This window comes from Equus caballus, chromosome 6 (genome assembly GCF_041296265.1).
Source record: "Equus caballus isolate H_3958 breed thoroughbred chromosome 6, TB-T2T, whole genome shotgun sequence".
Lineage (NCBI taxonomy): Eukaryota > Metazoa > Chordata > Mammalia > Perissodactyla > Equidae > Equus > Equus caballus.
The window spans coordinates 42,955,409-42,975,270 of record NC_091689.1 but is presented as its reverse complement, the minus strand read 5'-3'; the positions used below and the strand labels follow the sequence as shown (position 1 = coordinate 42,975,270).

The 19,862-nt window shown below is 47.1% G+C and overlaps 1 protein-coding gene across 1 annotated transcript in view; it reads right to left on the bottom strand.

The window, feature by feature from the left end:
- NINJ2 (ninjurin 2) overlaps positions 1-18,003 on the bottom strand; it is a 72,380-nt gene extending 54,377 nt beyond the window's left edge. Inside the window, exon 1 of the mRNA XM_014740537.3 lies at positions 17,796-18,003. Within this exon, the coding sequence (XP_014596023.1) occupies positions 17,796-17,828 (33 nt within the window). The 5' untranslated portion in view covers positions 17,829-18,003. The remainder of the gene's footprint in view (positions 1-17,795) is intronic.
- Between the last annotated feature and the right edge of the window lie 1,859 nt (positions 18,004-19,862).

Here is a 19,862-nt window from a genome sequence, read left to right as displayed (position 1 = left end):
AGTTGTTACAAAAATGCAAATCAAAACCACAATGATGATGCGGGGTCGGTGAGCCGAGGAGTCGAAAGATTTCTTAGACTCTCAAGATCTGGCAGTAGTGCTCTTTTATTTAGAGAATAGTGTGGAATAGCATGGGGACAGGACCCATGGGCAGTCAGAGCTTCTGCTGCCGCCGCTTCTGCTGCCCCCGCTGGCATGGGGACAGAGCCCATGGGCAGGCAGAGCTTCTGCTGCTGCCCCCGCTGGCATGGGGACAGGACCCATGGGCAGGCACAGCTGGTGCGTGGAGACAGGACCCACGGGCAGTCAGAGCTCCTGCTGCTGCCCCGAGTTGAGGGTTAGGGCTAATTTTATAAGGCATAGGTATATGATTCATCTCTTTACAAGACAAAGGAAAGAACATGAAAAAAAGTTAAAATGGTATCAGTGCGGGTGGGGTCTGGTCATTGGGTGATCCCATGACTTTTAGACAAGAATCAAATCGGATTAAGTAAAGGTTAGAAAGGTTAGACGCCACCACCCTAAACCAGTTACATGAGATTGCCAGACAGCAACCAACTTAAGTTCTTGCCTTCCCCATTAAGAGCTTCTAGAGATAAGACCATTCCCCCTTCTTCCTGGCACAGAGAGGGAGGCATCTTCACAGATAGAGGTTTCCCTTAGAAATGTAAATATTTCCCAACAAAGGGGCAAAACAAATTCCACTCCTTGGAGCCTGAATCTCATCTGTAGTTTTAAAACTAACCAGCCTAAAAATCCTCATCATAAGCCATTTTAAAATTAAGCAGCCTAAAAATCCTCATCAATGAGATACCACGTCTCACTCATTAGGATGACTATTATAAAAAAAGAAAAAGAAGGGGCCAGCCCGCTGGCGCAGTGGTTAAGTTCGCATGTTCCACTTCCGCAGCCTGGGGTTTGCCAGTTCAGATCCCAGGTGCCAACATGGCACTGCTTGTCAAGCCATGCTGTGGTAGGCGTCCCGCATATAAAGTAGAGGAAGATGGGCACGGATGTTAGCTCAGGGCCAGTCTTCCTCAGCAAAAAGAGGAGGATTGGCAGCAGATATTAGTTCAGGGCTAATCTTCCTCAAAAAAAAAAGAAAGAAAAAGAAAATAAGTGTTGGTGAGGACGTGCAGAAATTGGGAGCCTTGTGAGAACTGGAAGCTGGTGAGAATGTAAAATGATGCAGCTGCTGTGGAAAACAGTATGGCAAACCCCCAAAAAGTTAAACATAGAGTTACCATATGATCTAGTGATTCCACTCCTAGATATACACCCAAAAGAGTTGAAAACAGGGCGACAGATACCTGTACACCAGTGTTTCTAGCAAGATATTCACAATAGCCAAAAGCTGGAGATGACCCAAGTGTCCGTCCGTGGATGACTGGGTAAACAAAATGCATCTATACATACAATGGAAAATTATTCAGCCTTAAAAAGAAAAAAACTTCTGATTCATGCTTCAACATGGACGAACCTTGAAAACATTATGCTAAGTGAAATAGGCTAGTCACAAAAGGACAAATATTGTATGATTCTACCTACATGAAGTACCTAGAACAGGCAAATTCATAGAGTCAGAAAGTAGGATGATGGTTGCCAGGAGCTGGGGGAGTGGAGGGGGGAGTTATTGTTTAATGGGTGTGGAATTTCTGTTTGGGATGAGGAAAACGTCTGGAAACAGTGGTGATGGTTGCGCAATCTTATAAATGTACTTAATGCCACTGAATTGTGCACTTAAGACGGTTAAAAAGGTAAATTTTGTGGTATAGATTTTTGCCACAATAATTAAAAAATAAAAAGAAATAGAACCAGAATCCAATCATGAGGAAACAATCAGACAAATCCAAATTGCGGGTCATTCTCCAGAATGACTGACCTGCACTGTTCCAAAATGTCAAGAAGATGAAAGGACAGATAAAGGGAGTGGGGTGCTGTGACAGTTTAAAAAAAGACTTCAGAGCCGGGACATCCCAATGCAACGACTATTCCTCGATTGTATTCTAATTTCAGAAAAGGAAAACAGCCATCGAGGGCATTGCTGGGTGGACAATTGGGAAAAGTGAATATAAACTGTCTATCACCGTTAAATTTTTTCAGAGTGATAATGATACTGCGGTTATGTAGGAGAACCCCTTTTTTAGAAGATATACACTGAAGTATTTAGGGATGAGGTCTGCAACTTCCTTTCAAACAGAGGGGAATGTGTACCTATAGAAAGAGAGACAATAAATATGGCAAAATTGACGAATGTAGGTGAAGGGTTTAAGGAGAGTCATTATACTAGTCTTTCCACTTTTCTGTACTGAAAAACAAAAAGTTGGAAGAAAAAATGGGATAGTCATTTCGGTTCCCAAATGCCCAGGGAAGCACTGACTTTCCGTGAATCTGTGAGCAAAATGTTGATCAGTTTGCCACATTGGGTCATCCTGTCTTACTGAACTCACTCCCCAAGGTTGCCAGAGGGAGCTGACATGGATTCTTTGGGAGGTAAGAATAGAGGCTTTTGTCAACAGTGACCCTTTGCAGGGCCCTCCATTTCCTTTCCGGGGTTGCTTTTCTGCTCTCCTGCAGCACGTCCTGTCTGCCACTTACGCTGACCACTGCAGGAACTACTGTTTTGAGTTCTTGTGTGTACCCAAAGTCTTAAGCTCCCAAGGGCAAGGCCATGCCTCACTTTTGTTATGACCCTCCCTCCTCCAAAATCCCCAGCCCCGTGTTTTGTACAGAGCTAAATACGTAGGAAACGCCCAGCAAATGTTTTTCTATTAATTGACTATTGGCTGTCCCATCAGTGCAGAGAGAAAGGCATACATGGAGGTATAAGTAGTCAAGGAGGGGGTCAAAAGGTTTACTCCAACCAAGGTGATTAGCACGCTGCTGGGTAGGGCCTTGCAGGAGCAATGTCAAGCGCGGGCTTTGACACGGTCTGTCTCTGTGGCAGCCAGGTGTTCCGGCTTCAGGTAGTGATCAGTGCTTAGGGGTGGGGTAAAAGAACTACAGCCTTGGCGAAAGCTTGGGAAGACCTAAGCGTAGAAAGCCCCCAGCTTGGCCCTATGGAGCAAGTGCTCTCACAATCATTAATTTTTCCCAAGGAAGCAGGGCCAGAGAAAGCACTGAGGACCTCAGAAAAGATTGTTCTCATTCTGGCTCCTTGAACAGCGTCTCTGTGCCTTGGATCCGCACCGCTTGGGATTCACGGAGAAGAACACGAGCCTCTGTGAGCAGACAGACAGGAGGAATCCCCTGCCCTGCTTCAGGAGGAAGGTGCTGCCCGCAGGCACTGCGAGTCGCAGGAACGCCTAGGCCATGCATTCACCTCCAGTGGAGACACCCGTGTGTGGCTCTGCTTGTTAACGGGTGTAGACTTGTCCTCCTTGTCTTGAGTAATTTTTCAATGGGGCTGGAAGCACTAATGGGTAAATTCCTCTCTATCCCAGCCAGGGCTTCCAGGAGGCAGGCCCTTCGATCCACTGATATATAGAATATGTTCTTGTTTCCTATTAAATCACTAGCATTGACAGTTTTAAATTTAATTGCATATTTTATTACATACTTTCTTATATTGGTCTCTGATTATTTTGTCTAAGTCCCAAATTTGCCCCCAAAATTACAAGCTTCTTGGGGAACCATGCTCTATGCCGCTTTGCCACCTATCCATCTTCCCACATCCTGTACTGTACACAGTAAACATTACTCACGTGTAAATAATCTAGTGGCAATCCGTATTATGTAGTACTGCGCAGCAGTTAAAAACAATGAGGCACATGCACACATTCTGACAGAGAGAGATTTCCAATTCACGTTATTGTGTCAAAAAAAAAGCAATCAGCCACAGTATGAAAACCTTTATGTAGAAAGGACTAGAAGAAACAAGGGCTTTGTCCATATGTCTGTTTAGTTCCTTCCTCATATATATGTCTAGTCACAGCCATTGTTATGACTAGGGTAGTAGACCTCAGTAATTTCCTGTATTTTCCTTTTCAAAAGGAATTGTTAACATTAAACAAAGAACATGTGTAAGGCAGTTAGCATAGGACTCGCTACAATCATCACACATGTACAGCACAGAAATGGAGCAGGCAGCGTTGTTAGTGCTTTACATGAATTAATTAATTTCACCCTCCTAATAGTCCTATAAGAAACTTAGCACAGAGAGGTTAAGTAATTTGCCATAGGTTAGACAGCACAGCAAGGAAGGAGAAGACTCAGGATTCAAGCCCAAGCAGTCTACCTCCAGAGCCTGTATTCCGAACCACTGTGCTGAAGGTGTTCGATAAATGCACCCCCTTCCCCACCCCTTTCCTCCCTTCTCTGTGTTTCTACATCTTTCTTATGCTGCAATGAGGGCACTCAGGACACTGCATGAGAATTAGCTGAAAACAAAATCCCGTTCTCTACCCTAACCTCTGCTTCATCTATGGATTGGAAGGTTTGCAGTACCTATAAGGAGCTGCTGATGCCTTCTGGAAACTGTGTGCGGGCTGTTCCTGAGAGATCATGACATTTGCCGCGACCGTATTTAGTCATGCAACACACAGAGCCTTCCGCGGCAGGTGCCCCCTGAGGACAGTTTTAGCCCCAGCTGTGGATCATGTCAAGCAGAAGCACAGCTTAACAGACGAGGCTGATGACAGAGGTGTAAGGCATCCCACCTGACCGAAGGGAGGGAGTGGAGCCGACAACTTTTTGAAGAGTGTGGGCAGGCCTAAGGTTTCTAGGACTCTGATTCTTGGCTCCTCAAGCCCTGAGGCAGTAAGATTGATGCTGCCTGAAAGAGAATTAGGAGGCCCAGGCCCAGGTCCCCAGGGGCGCACTGGAGACTGCACCACGTTTACTGCTGTTTCAGATTAAATCAGCATGCCTCAAATTTGCCAGACTTATTGTCACAACGATATATATCCTCAGTTCACACATGGAATGTTTGTCCTCTGGCAGCCAAACGCACTTGGAACTGGCAGCGATGACCTCATACAGCAGGAAAGCTGAGCAGTTAGTCAGATGATGGACACGTTATTGAGATGGAGGAGTTGAGCATCACTTAATGAAAATATCTGGCCACTGCAGAACCGGCAGCTTCCCAACTTGGGGGCAGCTTAGGAACCATCACATCCAAAGTCCTTATTTTACAAATGTGGAGACTGAAGCTTTAAACAAGGCTAGATATCAGGTCTTCTGGCCGGAGAAAAAAAATGTAGTTCTTCTAATACAACACCCAGAGGAACAGCACTGTGGCTGCTCAGCCCTCCCTCTCCACGGCTCCAGGACCATCGGTGCTCAGCTACAGTCATTAACTCATCCCAGGGGACTGGTAACTTCCATTCCTCCTCCCCTTTAACTGTATTTTTTATCTTTCAATATCCTGTTTGCATTGTGTTTACTCACATGTAAAAGGAGAATTTTCCCCTCCCACCCTCTCTGCGGCTGCAGACTTCTCCCAACTGCAGTACCAGACGAATGGAGGGATGTAGGTTGAAGATGGGGATAAGGATCTTCACACATTGTTTGCATACCTGTGTCTAGGGATCTTAAGGTTTGGGTCCTCCAGGTGACTTTCAGGCTTTTCTCTTATGTAATTACGTGTATGAAGTGGAATTGTTTGACGATTTGCTTGTACTATTTTTTAATAATAAAAACCAGTCATTGCCTTACTGATGTCTCATCAAAACAAACCCCATCTTCCATGTGTCTAATGCTCTCTGCTTTTCAAAGCTACCACTTACTCTTCAAACAGTCCAGAAGGCGTTGTTCTGGGGACACGGATGTGTCTCTTCTGTGGGGACAAGTAGGACAGGACCTGGGAGACTGTCATCCTTCTCAAGCACCCTGAGGACAGGAAAGCGATGGCACGAATTACTCCCGGTGCCTCACTTCTCCCTTCTCTGGAGTAATGATGTTTACGCCTGATTGGCAGGTGAGTTCCAATGAGAGAGGCTTTGGACAAATGCAAATCCTTGCTCTTTCTTGGCAGGGTGAAGGGGTGGAGAAGGGGCATGAGGGTGGGAGGAGAAGTGTGGCCCAAGCCAGGATGCTTCTCATGGGGAGTCCGGAAAGAACTCCAGATCACTAGCTTTGATTAGATCCCTGTGCTAAAGAAACAGGCTCTAGGGGTAATCTTTTCTAATATTTCCATAGAGCTAGCTTATTTCCTAGTCTGGCCCCAAAAATATCTTTGACGACAACGTGGCTTTAGGGTTATAATTTAGCTGAGCACCACCATTCTCCAACATGGTGCTGGCATGGGCCTTCACCCCGCCACCCCCTAGAGGGCATGGCAGGGGGCAAAAGTGGACAGCCTGGGATGTGAATCCCGGTTGAACCCCTTACTAGCTGTGACATTCCGCAAATTAACTGCTCTGAACATTTTCTCACCTGTAAATTGGGGTTAATGATACCAACACAGTTACCCTGAAAAGTCAGAAAAAAAATACACGTAAGGTGCCTGCTTGATATAAAGTAAGCGCCCAGCCAGTGGTAGCTGTTATTATTAATTACATAAGGGAAGCCTAGGGGAAACGGCAGGAAACCAAGGACTCCCGGGCGAAGAAGGAACCGAAATAGCCCAGAGTGGGCTCCACCCACGCGGGAGCTGCCTGCCCGCCTCCCGCCGGGAGCCGGCCGCCGGTCCACGGGGCGCGCGGGCGAGCTGGGTGGGGAGGGGGCTGATCTGCCTTAGAAAAAGCAGACGCTTCCCCGGCCTCGGGCGGGGGGAGGGGCGAGAGGAGGGGGGAGGGGGCGAGAGGAGGGGGGAGGGGGCGAGAGGTGGGGGAAGGGGCCGGCGCGGAACAACAGCTCCAGGCCGGGGCCGCCCCCTGTGTGCCCTCTGCGCTCAGCCTCGCCGGCCTCCCCCAGGGTTTGGGCAGCGGCGGGCCACCTCAGAGGACGCGGGCTCCTCCTTACGAGAAGCTGTCACATGTCCACGAAGTCCCTGCCCGGGGACGCCCCGCCTCTGCTGCCCGAGGTTCGCCGGGCCGTTCGCAGCTTTCGGAGCATCGGTCCCGGGCTGCTCCGGGCTCCGGGCTCCGGCAACACGGGGAGCCTTTTTCGCCCTGCAGCGCCACTCGCCCCGGGGCCTGGCCGAGCCCCTCCCTCCCAGCCGGTCCCGGCCTCTGCGGGCGGCGACTCCGCAGGGCGGCGGCCCGTCGCAGCCTGCAGGCCCCGGCGGGGAGGGAAGGGCGGGCGGCATTTTTCAGTCCTCAGGAGAAGCGCCTGCGGGTTCGGAAGCTCCAGCCCTCGGGCCTAAAGCCCCGGCTGCCGCCCAGTTCACAAGCAGACAAAGGGAGCCGAGGAGCAGCGCCCGCCTGCCCCCGCCGCCGCCTGCACCTGGCTCTCGTCCCCTCACGAATCCTCGCAGGAACCCTGCAGCGGGTGTATCGATATTCCAGTCCTGGCAATGAGGAAACCAAGGTTTGGAGAGAGTAGGAATTTTACAACTCCTGAGGTTCTGGTTTACAACGAAGCCCGAGTTTTTTGTAAGTGGCTGGGCTTCATACCTGGACGCCAAGTAGCGTCTAGACTCCCACCCCCACGGCTCCCCCTGTTTGCCTGGGCAGCACACAGCAGGGCGGCGAGCACTCCCTGGAGCTAAGTGAAAGGCCTGCAGGCCCTCTTAGCTGTGGGAGCAGTCGGCCTACTATTTAAGGAGAGACCATGCTGCTACTTCTCCGGGAATCTTGAGTTACCAGGTCCTCTTTCAGGTCTGAGATTAAATAGCACTTTCCTTGGCCCCACCAGCCTGCAGCTGGCTCCTGCAGCGCCCCCACATCCCTTATCTGGTAGCCCTTCTCACACCACCTATTGCAATCGCCTGCTTCCTTGTCTATCTCCCTCTGCAGATGGAGGGAGGCTCCTGAGTGCAGGGGTCACGTCTTGACTGTAACTGCAGCATTTAGCTGAAATGCCAAGGTCCAGCTCCCAGGATGCCAGCGTTCCCCAGGAACTCCACGGGGAAACCACCCAACTAGAGTTGGGAAGTTAAAAGTAAGGCAGAAAGGACACTGGAGACAACTGTAACAACCTGGCCTTTAATAATCATGACAATAATAATAACAATGGTATCATTTATTGAGTGCCTATTATCTAACAGGCATTGTTCTAAGCACTTCGGTTCGTGCTCCTCAAGCTTAAATGTGCTTTCGAATCACCTGGGCATCTTGCCAAGTAGCAGATTCCGATTCAGGACATCTGGGGTGGAGCCCGAGATACTGCATTTCTAACTATCTCCCAGATGATGGTCCGTGAATCATACTTCGTGTAGCCAGGCTTTGGGGTATTAACTTATTTCATCCTCTTAGAGCCCTGTGAGGTAGGTACCACTATTATTCCAATTGTACATACGAGGAAACTAAGAGATTAAGCATACATGATCTTAGGTCAAAGTAAATAAACTGCAGGGCAATGAGGGAGGGGAGAATGGGGTGAGCAGGGTACATTGAGAAGGAGAAACAAAATTCTAGGCCAAGGAAACTGTACTTCCTAAAGCCCAGCACACAGGAGCAAGGGACGGGCCACCTCGCGGCTGTTTCACCAGTTAGGCACAGGACTTAGCGCCACAAGCTTTACAAAGGCCCCAAATATTTGAGACCTGAAAAAAATTTACTGGCACTTAACATTTGAAAACTGACCATTTAAAGTAATCATTCCAAAAATTAAAATCTTTTCAAAATTTTTACATGAAAAAAATTCATATTTAGTGAGTGATATGGGTATGTTTTAATACATTTTTAATACATTTGATAAAAAACGGAGTAGGGACCCCAAGCCTCGGGCCGACCAGGGCCAGGACAGGTTTCGATGTAGTCCTGAGGGCAGCTGGGGGCCACTGACAGAAGGAGAGCGGATTGGAGAGAGGCCAGGGGCAGGCCCCACAGCTAGAGACCAGACTGGCGTTGATCTTCTTCCAGGCGGCAGAACAATCTCTCCTCAGAGCCAGGATTAGCATAAAATGATAGCATTATACAACCCAATTATTCTTTGATTCCACCGGCCCCAATCTGACTCAGCATTCTAAACTTACTTAAGATTTGGGGACAAGAGTTTTGGCAACTCCTTTCTCAGAAGGCCAGTGATATTACAGTCTAGGGGAGGTGTTTAAGAGCACACGCGCCTTGAATCTAGCCTGAGTGCGAACCTCAGCTGTGCTCCCTGCGAGCTGTGTGACTTTGCGTAAGTGATGTAACTTCTCTGAGCCTCAGGTTCCTTGTCGGTAAAATGGGCATAATCCATTCTTCACAGAATTAAGTGAGAGAGTCTCTACACACAGCGCCTCCCCCAGAACAGGACTTACAAATAGATGGTAGCTGTTATGGCATTTGTGCCATTGTTCTCAGACCTAGCTGAGTCTTCCTTAGGAGGGAACTGAGGGTGGGGTAAATCACTTCATGTTTTCATCAGCCTCTGCGGTGGAAATTATTATCCCCATTTAGCAGAGAAAGAAACTGGGACTCAGGGGTCAGATAGCTCAGTGAACTAGGGGCAGACAGTGGGAAACCTGCAAGAGCTGGGATTTGCTTTGGCTTCTGTTTGTGCACGGTCCCCGCCGCCAACGGCTGCCGCTCGCACCACCCTCTGGCAGGGCCAAACCCTCTTCCCTTAGTCATGGCACGAATCAGTCGTAATGGCCAGTGGCACGCCACTGAACACGCTCCTCAGGCTCTTCCGACCTCCATTTCCCTTCTTCCTCAACTTTGCCTAACCTCCCCCCTACCTTGCCCCACGATTTGACAGCTCCTGGATTTCCCTTGTTAAAGAACTTGTCTCTTTGAGACTCAGACAGAAGCACCCTGTCTGGCCTGGGCTGCCTTCCAGGGTACCTCCCTTTAAAGGGAGTAGATAAGTAGGTCACATCAGGATGGTGGGGGAGGAGGCTGACTTCTCATGGGAGGAGGAAAGATACTGCAGATCACACGGAGAGTGGAAAACAGAACAACAGCCCTGGTCTCTGTCTCCGTCCCTCTCCGTCTCTTTCTCTCTCTGTGTCCCTCACTCACACGCAGTCTCACGGTGACAGCCCCCTGCTGGCTGCTGCTACTGTGAAGAGCATGTGGAGACAGCACAGGCACGCTGAACCCTTGGGGTTTGGGAACACCTGTGGAAACTGTATCGAGCAGAAAGCTTGTCTACCCTCTGCTCCCCTCCATCCCACCCTACCTCCTCTTCAAGCTACCCCCACAACTGCCAGGATGCATTTCTCTCCTGCATGGAGAGGAGAAAACTCCAGCTTTTACAGACGGTTTCGGGCTCTGTCCTGCTGACTGCTCCTCGAGGGCCAGAAAGCACAGAGCTCTGCAGCCTCGAGGCTCCCTGGGCCAGGAAGGCACTGGCTTCCCCGCGGTTGCCTGGAACAGCCCAGGATCTGGTTCACAGAGATTCTGTTGTGGCAATCGGGACGAATCACGGGCTCCACAAGATTTCTGTTCCTCATCCCCAGCCCGACCCTCTTGAAGGCAGTTCACAACAAGGGATGTGGATGGCATTAAATTAGCTAGACTGCTGTGAAAACCAGAGAGACAGAGACAGAGACAGGGTGTGGCATTAAGGGTTCAACACTGCCAACCCCACCCCGCCCTGCTGTCCCGAGGGCCTGAGCCCTGGTTGAATCATAACACTGGGCGGTCACACTTCTAGGAAACTGCAGCTGAGGAAGAAAGGTCCTGGCTGCAGGAATGACACCAGCCTGGCCGTGTACAGATTAGGACTGAAAATGTGTGTCCAGGCAGATGATGGGTCCCTGGTCTCTGTGCTAGGGGCACAAGGCAAGCACACAAAAACAAAGATCAAAGCCTGACCTCACCCGTGGAGGTAAACAACCCTGGTTCCCTGGATGGGGGTTGTGGAAACAGGGAGTTCACCTCTGGAGAGGCCGAGGGGTTTTCCATTCTCTCGGCGTGGAGACGGGCCAGCTTCCGGCTCCAAAGCTTGGTTTCAGGACACTGGTAGCCCTTCTGCAGAGACACTCCAGATGGCAGGATGCAACTCTCTCCCACCTGGCTGACGTTTCAGCACTGCCCCCTGCCCTCCTTGCTCCTATCCCCAAGGTCCTGGGCAGACTATTCGGGAATACTATGCCCTTGTGCTCTTTTTCCTCCACCCCTATAGAAGAGAAGCACCCCCTACCCGGGTGTCTGTGCCCAGGCGCGCTGTGGGGAAGTCCCACTCTTGCCTGCAGGTACTTTTCTCCCTTCCCTGAGAGGCAGGGCTGGGTGCCCTTCATCATGCTCAGTCTCCCTGGTGGAGTAGGCCTGTCCAACACACCTCTTTCCCAGGCTGCAGTAGGAATCCCAAACCTTCTCTCATCAGAGCGGGTGTAAATCCCCACAAGTATGTGGCAGGCAAGTAGTAGCAGAGACAGTGTGGTGGTGACTGTATGGAGATGAGAAGTGTACACCCGTGAGGCTTACATCTTCTGTGCTCTCAGAAAGTGACTGGCAGCTCCTCCTGCCTGGCATCTGCTCCAGCCTGTGCCCCTTGCTTTGCCAACATCCCTGCCTGATCCTGGGTGGGCTGCCTTACTCCAGGTCTGCTGCAAGTGCTACCCTTTGGCGTATCTAGGATTACCTGGGAGAAAGGAGGCCAGTCTTAGGGCCTCCATGCCCCCCCCGCCCCCCGCCCCAATCAATCAGCCGTGTCTCTAAGCTTCTGAAACTTTAGTGTGCATCAGAATTACTGAGGGATTGGTTAAGATGCAGTCCACAGGGTTTCTGACTCAGTAGGTCTGGAGTGGGGACTAAGAATTTGCATTTCTAACAAGTTCCCAAGTGAAAGTCTACTGCTGCTCCAGGGACTATATTTGAAAACCACTGAGTTAGAGTATACAAAGAAAACCGAGGTTTGAGTCCTAGCCCTGCCACTTTCCTCCTCTGTGATCCTGTACTTGACCTTTCTGAGCTTCATTTCCTCTTCCATTAAAGGTGGAGTAATGGCCACTGAGTGGTTGGGAAGATTACATTCCGTCATGTATTTGAAAGACCCTTTTACTGTGCATGGCAAATTTAATATATGAATTAGTCAACAAGTACAGTACCTACTGAATGGTTTGTCTGTTGTCCCTTGGATACTCTGTCCAGTGTCATGGCTGACTTTGGGCAGATCATATGCCAGGTTTCTAAGGCCCAACTAAACATCACACATCTCTTGACCTCAGTTTTCTCCTCTATAAAACAAGACCTTTGGTCTGCTAGACTAATGGCCCCTCCAGGTCCCATTTAGAAGTCCAATTCTGGGAGGGGGTTAGGTCTTGGGAGGCACAGCCACATTTTTTACTCCTTTCCCACCCCTTTCCAGGACTTCCACCTGACAGCCCAGGTGCTTCTTCAGAAAACACCAATCACCAGAGTCATTGGTCAGTTCGTCCCCGAGGAGAGTGACTTGGCCTTCGAGGTCCATTGTGATCTGGTCCCAACCCACCTTTATAATCGCATTTCACACTGTTTTTCTTCCATTTACCTTAGAGTCTAGACAAATTGGACTCCTCGTCCTTCCTCAAATATGCCCTGTGATTTGCAAACTCCAGCTTTTGTTCTCACCACTGGTATATCCTCCACTGGTCAGAGGCCTAGTCATCCTTCAAAAGTCCTTCCTGAAGTCCTGTTCTAATTTATTCATCCCCAGTTCACCCAGTGACTGCCTCCCCAAATCCTTCTGTCATCTGTCTGTCTAGCTAGCTATCATCTCTCTCTCTCTCTCTTCCTCTCTCTCTTTAATACAAGTGAGTTTTATATTTATCTTTAGGTAGTAGTAGGACATGTTACTGAAGTTGCCAGGTGTAAGATCTAACTAAACCAGGGATGCGACCACCTCACCCCCTCCTACTTGTGTCGGATATTGTCCCCCGAAGGGGCTATTCAGTAACTCAGTGGTCTACAGGTTTGTCCCTGGATTTCACATTTCTAAAGTCTGTTCATAGAGCATACTCAGAAGTGAAAAATAAGAGTTGAGATACTATGTAAAACTTTTAAAAAGTGGGACAACCACTTAAAATGAGGTGTCTACTTACACAAGATTAGTCAGCTGATTATTCTCCACGGTAATCAGAGACAGGGAATAAGTGTATCTGTGTGTATATATCTGCTATGGCTCATATTCACAAATCCACTTATTTGCATACAGGCACATCTGCTTCTCTAATTTTCTTTTTTAAACTACAGGGTTTTTTCCTATTCTAAATATAATATATGGGTTGGTAGAAAATGTGTAAAGGAAATAAAAAGCAAAGTCAAAAGTAAAGTAAAAGAAGAAAATAAATTCATGCATAACCCAGAAATAACCAGAATTAACATTTTGGTGTATTTCTTCTAAATACTTTTCCTGCACATATTTATTCCATATGATTTTAAAAGGAACTTGGGATAAAATGTTTACACACTTCTGTATCCTACTGTTTTGATTTATATGATTAGCATTTTGGTATTCCTTTAAATATTTTTCCTAAACATTGAAAAAAATTATTCCATGATATCCATTCAGAGATGTATCAAAATTTATTTAACCATCCTTTCATTATTGGACACTCTATTTTTTGCTATAAATGATATTTCAGTGAACATCCTTGCATATCTGAACACACGTCTAATTATTTTCTTAGGCTGATTCTAGAAGTGGGATTACTCAGTCTTTTTTTTTTTTTTTTTTAGGAAGATTAGCTTTGAGCTAACATCTGCCACCAATCCTCCTCTTTTTGCTAAGGAAGACTGGCCCTGAGCTAACATCCGTACCCATCTTCCTCTACTTGATACAAGCATGGCTTGACAAGTGGTGCGTAGGTCTGCACCTGGGAACTGAACTGGTGAACCCTGGGCCGCCAAAGTGGAACATGTGAACTTAACTGCTGCACCACCAGGCCGACCCCATACTGGGTCATTTTTAAGTCTCTTGATAGATACTACCAAATTGTTTTCTGAGACTTCCATTTGAAAATACTTTCAGAGTACTTTATCTACAAGCCTGTCTGCTATTCATAAGTAATCTTTACCTCCACTCCCATTGCATCCTGTCTCCTGCTGTACTTAACCCTTTCTGCATTGAATTTGCATTTGGCATGTACGAGTCTTAGTTCCCCTACTAGGAAACCGTCTTTGACCATCTTCATATCTCCCTCAACATCCCGCACAGGTGGACAGAAGGGGGCAGAGGACTGACTCTGTTTAGGGGACTCTGTAAGCAGAAGATGAGCTCCGTCTTGGGAAGGAGCAAGGAGAGGGCTTGAACTCCTTACTTAGGGGTGGGCTTGCAACACTGATTGAAGGGGAAGAAAGAGATCTTTCTCAACCCTTCCCACATCCTGACTCTGGGAGCTGAGGAAAGATCGAAACTAGACAAGTCTCGAGGCTGGAAGAAGAGCAACCTTAGCTCCCTGGCGGAGCTTCCACAAAGGGCAGGGAGAAAGACAGAGGCTTGGAGGCTACAGCCTCAGGTTGTAGAAAGAGAGTGGCACAGTTCCAGTCATTCACCTGGTAAAGGCAACTTGCTTTGAGTACTGTGCATCGCTGTGAAAACAGCTGTACCACCCGTTTTACAATTGTACCACTACCAGCCATCCCAGTCTCCTAGCTTTTGACCTAGGGAAACAGATACAACATTGATTATAGAGGCTTAAATTAATGATTTGTTAGACTGGAATTTCCCAAACTTCACTTGTACCTTGTTCATGATTTCAGTGTTTTAGTGAAAAGAAAGCAGCAATATGCACAGACACACACACCTACGGTTCACATCATCCAAACGAGCCACAGTTCTGAACAGTTGAGACAGATACAATTATTAAAACATTGCGAATGTGCCCATGTCAAGGTTACATGTGGTGTTAAAACACACTGTGCCGCTTACTGTAGCCTCATCCTAACCAATAAAAATGTTAAAATCACAGGTTTGAAGGATTAGTTACATTTTTTGTGATACACACTAAAACTGTACAGATAGCGATTACAATAAAAACTTAGTAGTACCTTTACTACCCATTGGTGGTAATTATACCACATTTTTTAAAAAACACTGTTTTAACTAAATAGTTCCTTTATATTATAGTTAATGGTGTATATTTCTTCCACTTAATTCTAAGCTTTCTAAGGTCAGGTACCATAGCTTATTTGGTGCTTAGTGCAGTGTTGAAGCTCAGTAAATGTTTGTTCTTCGTTTGGTTTGGTTTGTTTTGGTGATGGAGTAGTGATCAATAGGAGTTACTCTACGTGCTTAACATAAATGAAGTCTCAAAGATCATGATTATGAAGAGGAGAGCAATGTTTATATGGTAAAGAACATTCCCCTGGTTTAAGTACTGTGCCATCATTATTTGGGATTGGGCTTTAAGGTGTTCAGAATGGAAAACAGTAAATCATTCACATACTTTCTAGCAGTACTTTCTGGGTAAATAACACATTTGCAAGTTTAAGAATTAGTCTTGGGGCTATAAAACAGAGCAACATCAATTTAGCTCATGTAGAAATTCAACCCAGTATAATGATCTCATGAACTAAGATAACTTTTCCATACCTAGCAAGCATTGAGTAAAATATATAGTTATTGATCAGTAAGTATTAGTTGAATGAATGGATGAAATGGCTTAGCTGTAGTCAATCGATCTTTACCATTCTTTGGAAACCATCCAGAAAAAAAAAGGAAGAACTAATATAATATTACTCATATCATACCATCCCATACCATAATACTCATACCATAATATTCTAGGGTCTTTATATATGTCTTTCCTCTGGATTTCATGTGGTAGCTGCCACATGAGGAGAGGGTAAAAGCATGCTACTGGAGGACAAACCCCTCCACCTGTCCTTAACCAAAGCTCGCCTTCTTCATGGAAAACCACAATGACTTAGTTTCCAAAAAAAGATCCAAGACGTCATTTGATCTAGAGAGCCGGACGGGAAGTTGTGGAAACTAGTGGATAACCTTCTGATCGATCAAATAAATAAATGACCAAAAGAAGGTGTGAATAAGATACCAGAATAAAAGGGTATGTTAGGAGAGAGAGAGTGACTCTAATGAAGAAGTGAAGGGTACACTAACACTTCAGTTACCTGCTAGAGATAGACATTTGTCAAGACCTGGACAGTAATTTCCTCCTCCCAAGTCCTACCCACCTCTTTCTTTCTGAACCTTTCTTTCAAATGCAGGGTCCTTAGCCTGTAACTCAGGATTGTTTAACCCATTAGCACATGAGAAACTTGTTCTTCAGAGACTGAAAATGAGCAATATTGCTTCCTTCCTACTAAGGATCCAATGGAGGCAAGAACTAGATGAAGTAAAGAGAGAAAACACCCCAGGGTCAGAAGACCTGGGTTGGAACCTTGACTCTGTCCGAGTCTGGTTGAGGGACCTTATGCCTATTATTGATGCCCTCTAACTCACGGTGTCCTTAACTCATTCATTTAACAAATATTTTCTGAGCAACTGGATGCCAGTTGCTGGGTGCCAAGAACTGCCCTGGGCACTAGGGATCCGGTAATGAATGAAGCAGAGGAGGTCTTTCTCTAATGGAGTTTAGGTTCTAATGAGATGGATTAGATTAAATAAGTAATCAGTAAATAAACAATATAACTTCAGAGAGTGAGCAGTGCTATGGAAGAAATAAAACAAACGATAAAGACAAATTGGGAGGAGGTTTCCTCTACAGAGGGGAGAGGGAAGGTCTCCCTGAGGCAGTAACATTTGAGCCAAGAACCGAATGAACTAGGAGGAACCAGCCAAAGGAAAGAGCATTTCAGGCAGAGGAACCAGCAAGCCCTAAGCTGGGACTATGTTTGGGGCTGGATGAAAATTGAGGAGAGTGACACTGGTGTGCAGTTGTACTAGATCAATGATTTTGACACGGTACTCCGAGTAATCCTTGAACTTCCCTGGTGGTGTCTCAGGGGTGGAGGGGCCAAGGGTAGAGGCTCTCCAGTCTGCCACCACCCTCCCCAACACACACGCAGCAGCTCCTCTTTAGTCTGAAGCGTATGCTGGGGCCCTACTGAAGATTTTGTCATCAAAAATTCTTGGTCTCAAAAGTCCTTCTCCACTCTTTAATTGTCCGACTCTATGAAAATTTATCATACAACCTCTGTGACCCGTACAGAAGCACTGACTCGGCTCCACTCAATAGACAGAGTCAGGGAGCGCCCATTCCAGCAACATGACTCTCCTCTCACCAGAACATCCCATTCCCTTCCCCTCCAGTGGTGGACTGGAACCTCTGATGCCCTCCAAGCCTGCCCCAGATAGGGAGGCACACATGTGTCTGCCTCCTCCTAGTAGATTATACTGATTTCCTTTTCTTTTCCTGTCCGAATGAGAAACTCTATCCTACACAGGAGAGCTTTGAGGAGAGAGTTGAGGAATGGATCCAGTCTTTTCCAACCTGTAAAATGCAAGGATGGCCAGCTGCCTTTCTTCCTAACCCCAAAACTCCTATCTTTCCTTGTCTCCAGACAACTGCCCAGCAACTCTCAAATAAGTCTCTACTGTCCTGGGGTTTGGGGTCAAGCACTGCGCAGAATGTGAAATCATCTTCTGGTAACAGGAATCTAATTAGCTCTTTGATTGATAAGAGGAAGCAGAGACCAAGAAGGACTTAAGCAATCTATTTCTCACGTATTTCAAAACAAGTGAAGAAGCAGAGAGGGCAACAGAGAGAAAGAGAAAATAAAGAGATAAAGCCTACGGAGCGTTTGGAGAAGGGAGATCAGTAAGAAAGAGAATAGGCTGAGGGAGAATATCAAGTGACTAAAAATATTAATCCTTTCTTCCCTGCACTCTGCCTCTGCTCCCCAACTCCACTCTTCTCTCTCCCAGAGAGAACTTACCTGGAGGTTGATGATTTCTCTTTCTGATTCCATCTTCTGCTGCTCTCAAGCGCCTTCACACTCACCGGGTGCCGGTAACAGACTGCGTGGGCTATTCCAGGCTTTCCTGTCTGAGTCTCTGCTGCTTTCTTTGGGTGGGAGAGAGCACACAGCTGGCAGGACAGACCTACTATTCATCCATCTCATGTGGGATGCCTGTCTTGACCTCAGCCCCTGGGGGAAGTGTAGACAACCATACACGTGCAAGTGTGTTTGTTGGGGGGGGGGGGTGCACATCGGTAGGTGACCTTTTGAGTTGGTAGTGACAGCATCGTTTTCTCCAGTGGCTCAAATACCCCTCCAGTCCCAGAGGAGCCATCTGAGGTCACTCAGCCTGCTTTGAGCTAGTAACTTTACTACTGGCATAGAAACCCTGCGGATTTGTCAAGGAACTTGAAAAACAGCCTGAGGATGCTGTCTGACTTCACACTGGTGGACCTGAGTAGGGTCCCCAGTGACCAAGGCGGTGGGTGACCTCCAGCATGTTCCAAGACTTAGGGACTTCTGTTGTTCTTTCTCTTGTTCCCTCTATCCCTAAAGGTTAAAAAAAAAAAAAAAGTACTTTATCTAATAGGCCCCAAAGCATAGCCTTATTCTACAAAGTGAGTAAACAGTACACTTTTATTGACAGGTTGTTTGGTGCCCACATTTTCTCCCTTGATTAGCCAGAAAGAGAGCAGGAAAAAGTGATACTTTCAAATTCTGTTTATGCAAGTAGTTGCATTTTTCCTACTTTTAAAATAAAGCTACCAGGAGTGAGTCTTTTTTTGGAAAGCTTTTCTCTTGTTTACCTAGAGTCTAAAACTTTCCTGGCCTGTTCCTGAGGCTAGTTTTAGACATCAGCTTGTGGGTGTGTCTGTGAGTGTGCATGAAGGGGGCGAGGTTACAGGGGAGTAACCCAGTTCAGAGTTTAAAGAGCAGGGAGAAGAGTAGCAACGTCACAAATTTACTCTTACCACTCTCAAACGTGCAAAACAAAGGCGGGGGATTTCTTTATTTCTGTTAAATGATCTAAAAAGTCTATGTAAGTCCCACCCTCCTGGACAAGTGGTAAGAAGGAGGGTGGGACAATGGGATGAGGATTATATTTCAGTCTAATCTAAATAAGCATAGTTGGATTTAATTTAAATGGTAAACAGTTCGGTTTAGATAGAATGCCCAGTCTTTTGGATTTCTACCCTTCTCCCACAAAGATGGCATCTAGGTGCCTGGGAGAGGGATGTGATTATGTATGCTTGGTGGTGGAGGAGTAATGGCTCTTGTATGTACCCTGTGGGCTTTCTATCTCTGCTAGTTTTTGCTATGGAGCTGCTGGGCTGGGCTGGGCTGCCTCCGGAATTGACGACTGTTGAGGAGAGACTGGGCCTGTTCTTTGGCCCATGCTGGCACTGGTGGCTGATGTCTGTGGCCAGGATAACTCATGGCCCACTCTCTCTCGGTCCTTAAGGACCCAGTGGGCTCCCTTGTTGACTCTGCCCTATCTTGGCTCTCATGGTAACGTGGACTATCCTGAAACCTGCTGTGACTCATGTAAGCTTCCATCCCAGTGGTTACCAGCTCAGTGTCCACCCTCTAAAATAATCCCCTCTGGAACTCTCCTACCAGACACTCAGCTAATGCTCCTGTCCCGCCTTGGGTACCCGGGAACTGCTAACAATCCTGGAGGAAGGTGAGCTCAGCCCCACTTCTGGAAATAGTTTGCTTCGATGTGACTGCTCCAGGTTGGTGCAGGGACAGCCTTTGAGGTGATCTCTTTCTAGACTCCAAAACAGGAGAGGGATGTCGAGCTCACTCTCTTCTCAGCGTTTTTTCCAAATTCTACCAGTCATATCCATCACTCCCTTCCCTCATAACTATGGCATTATTCTAAGCACTTTAACACACACTCACTTACTTAGTTCTCATAACAATTCTGCAAGGGAGGTAATATTATTACCACTGTTTTACAGATAGGAACCAGAAGCACAACTTCACGTTGCCCAGGCAATCCCCTGACTCCAAATCCATGCTTTTTTTTTTTTTGAGGAA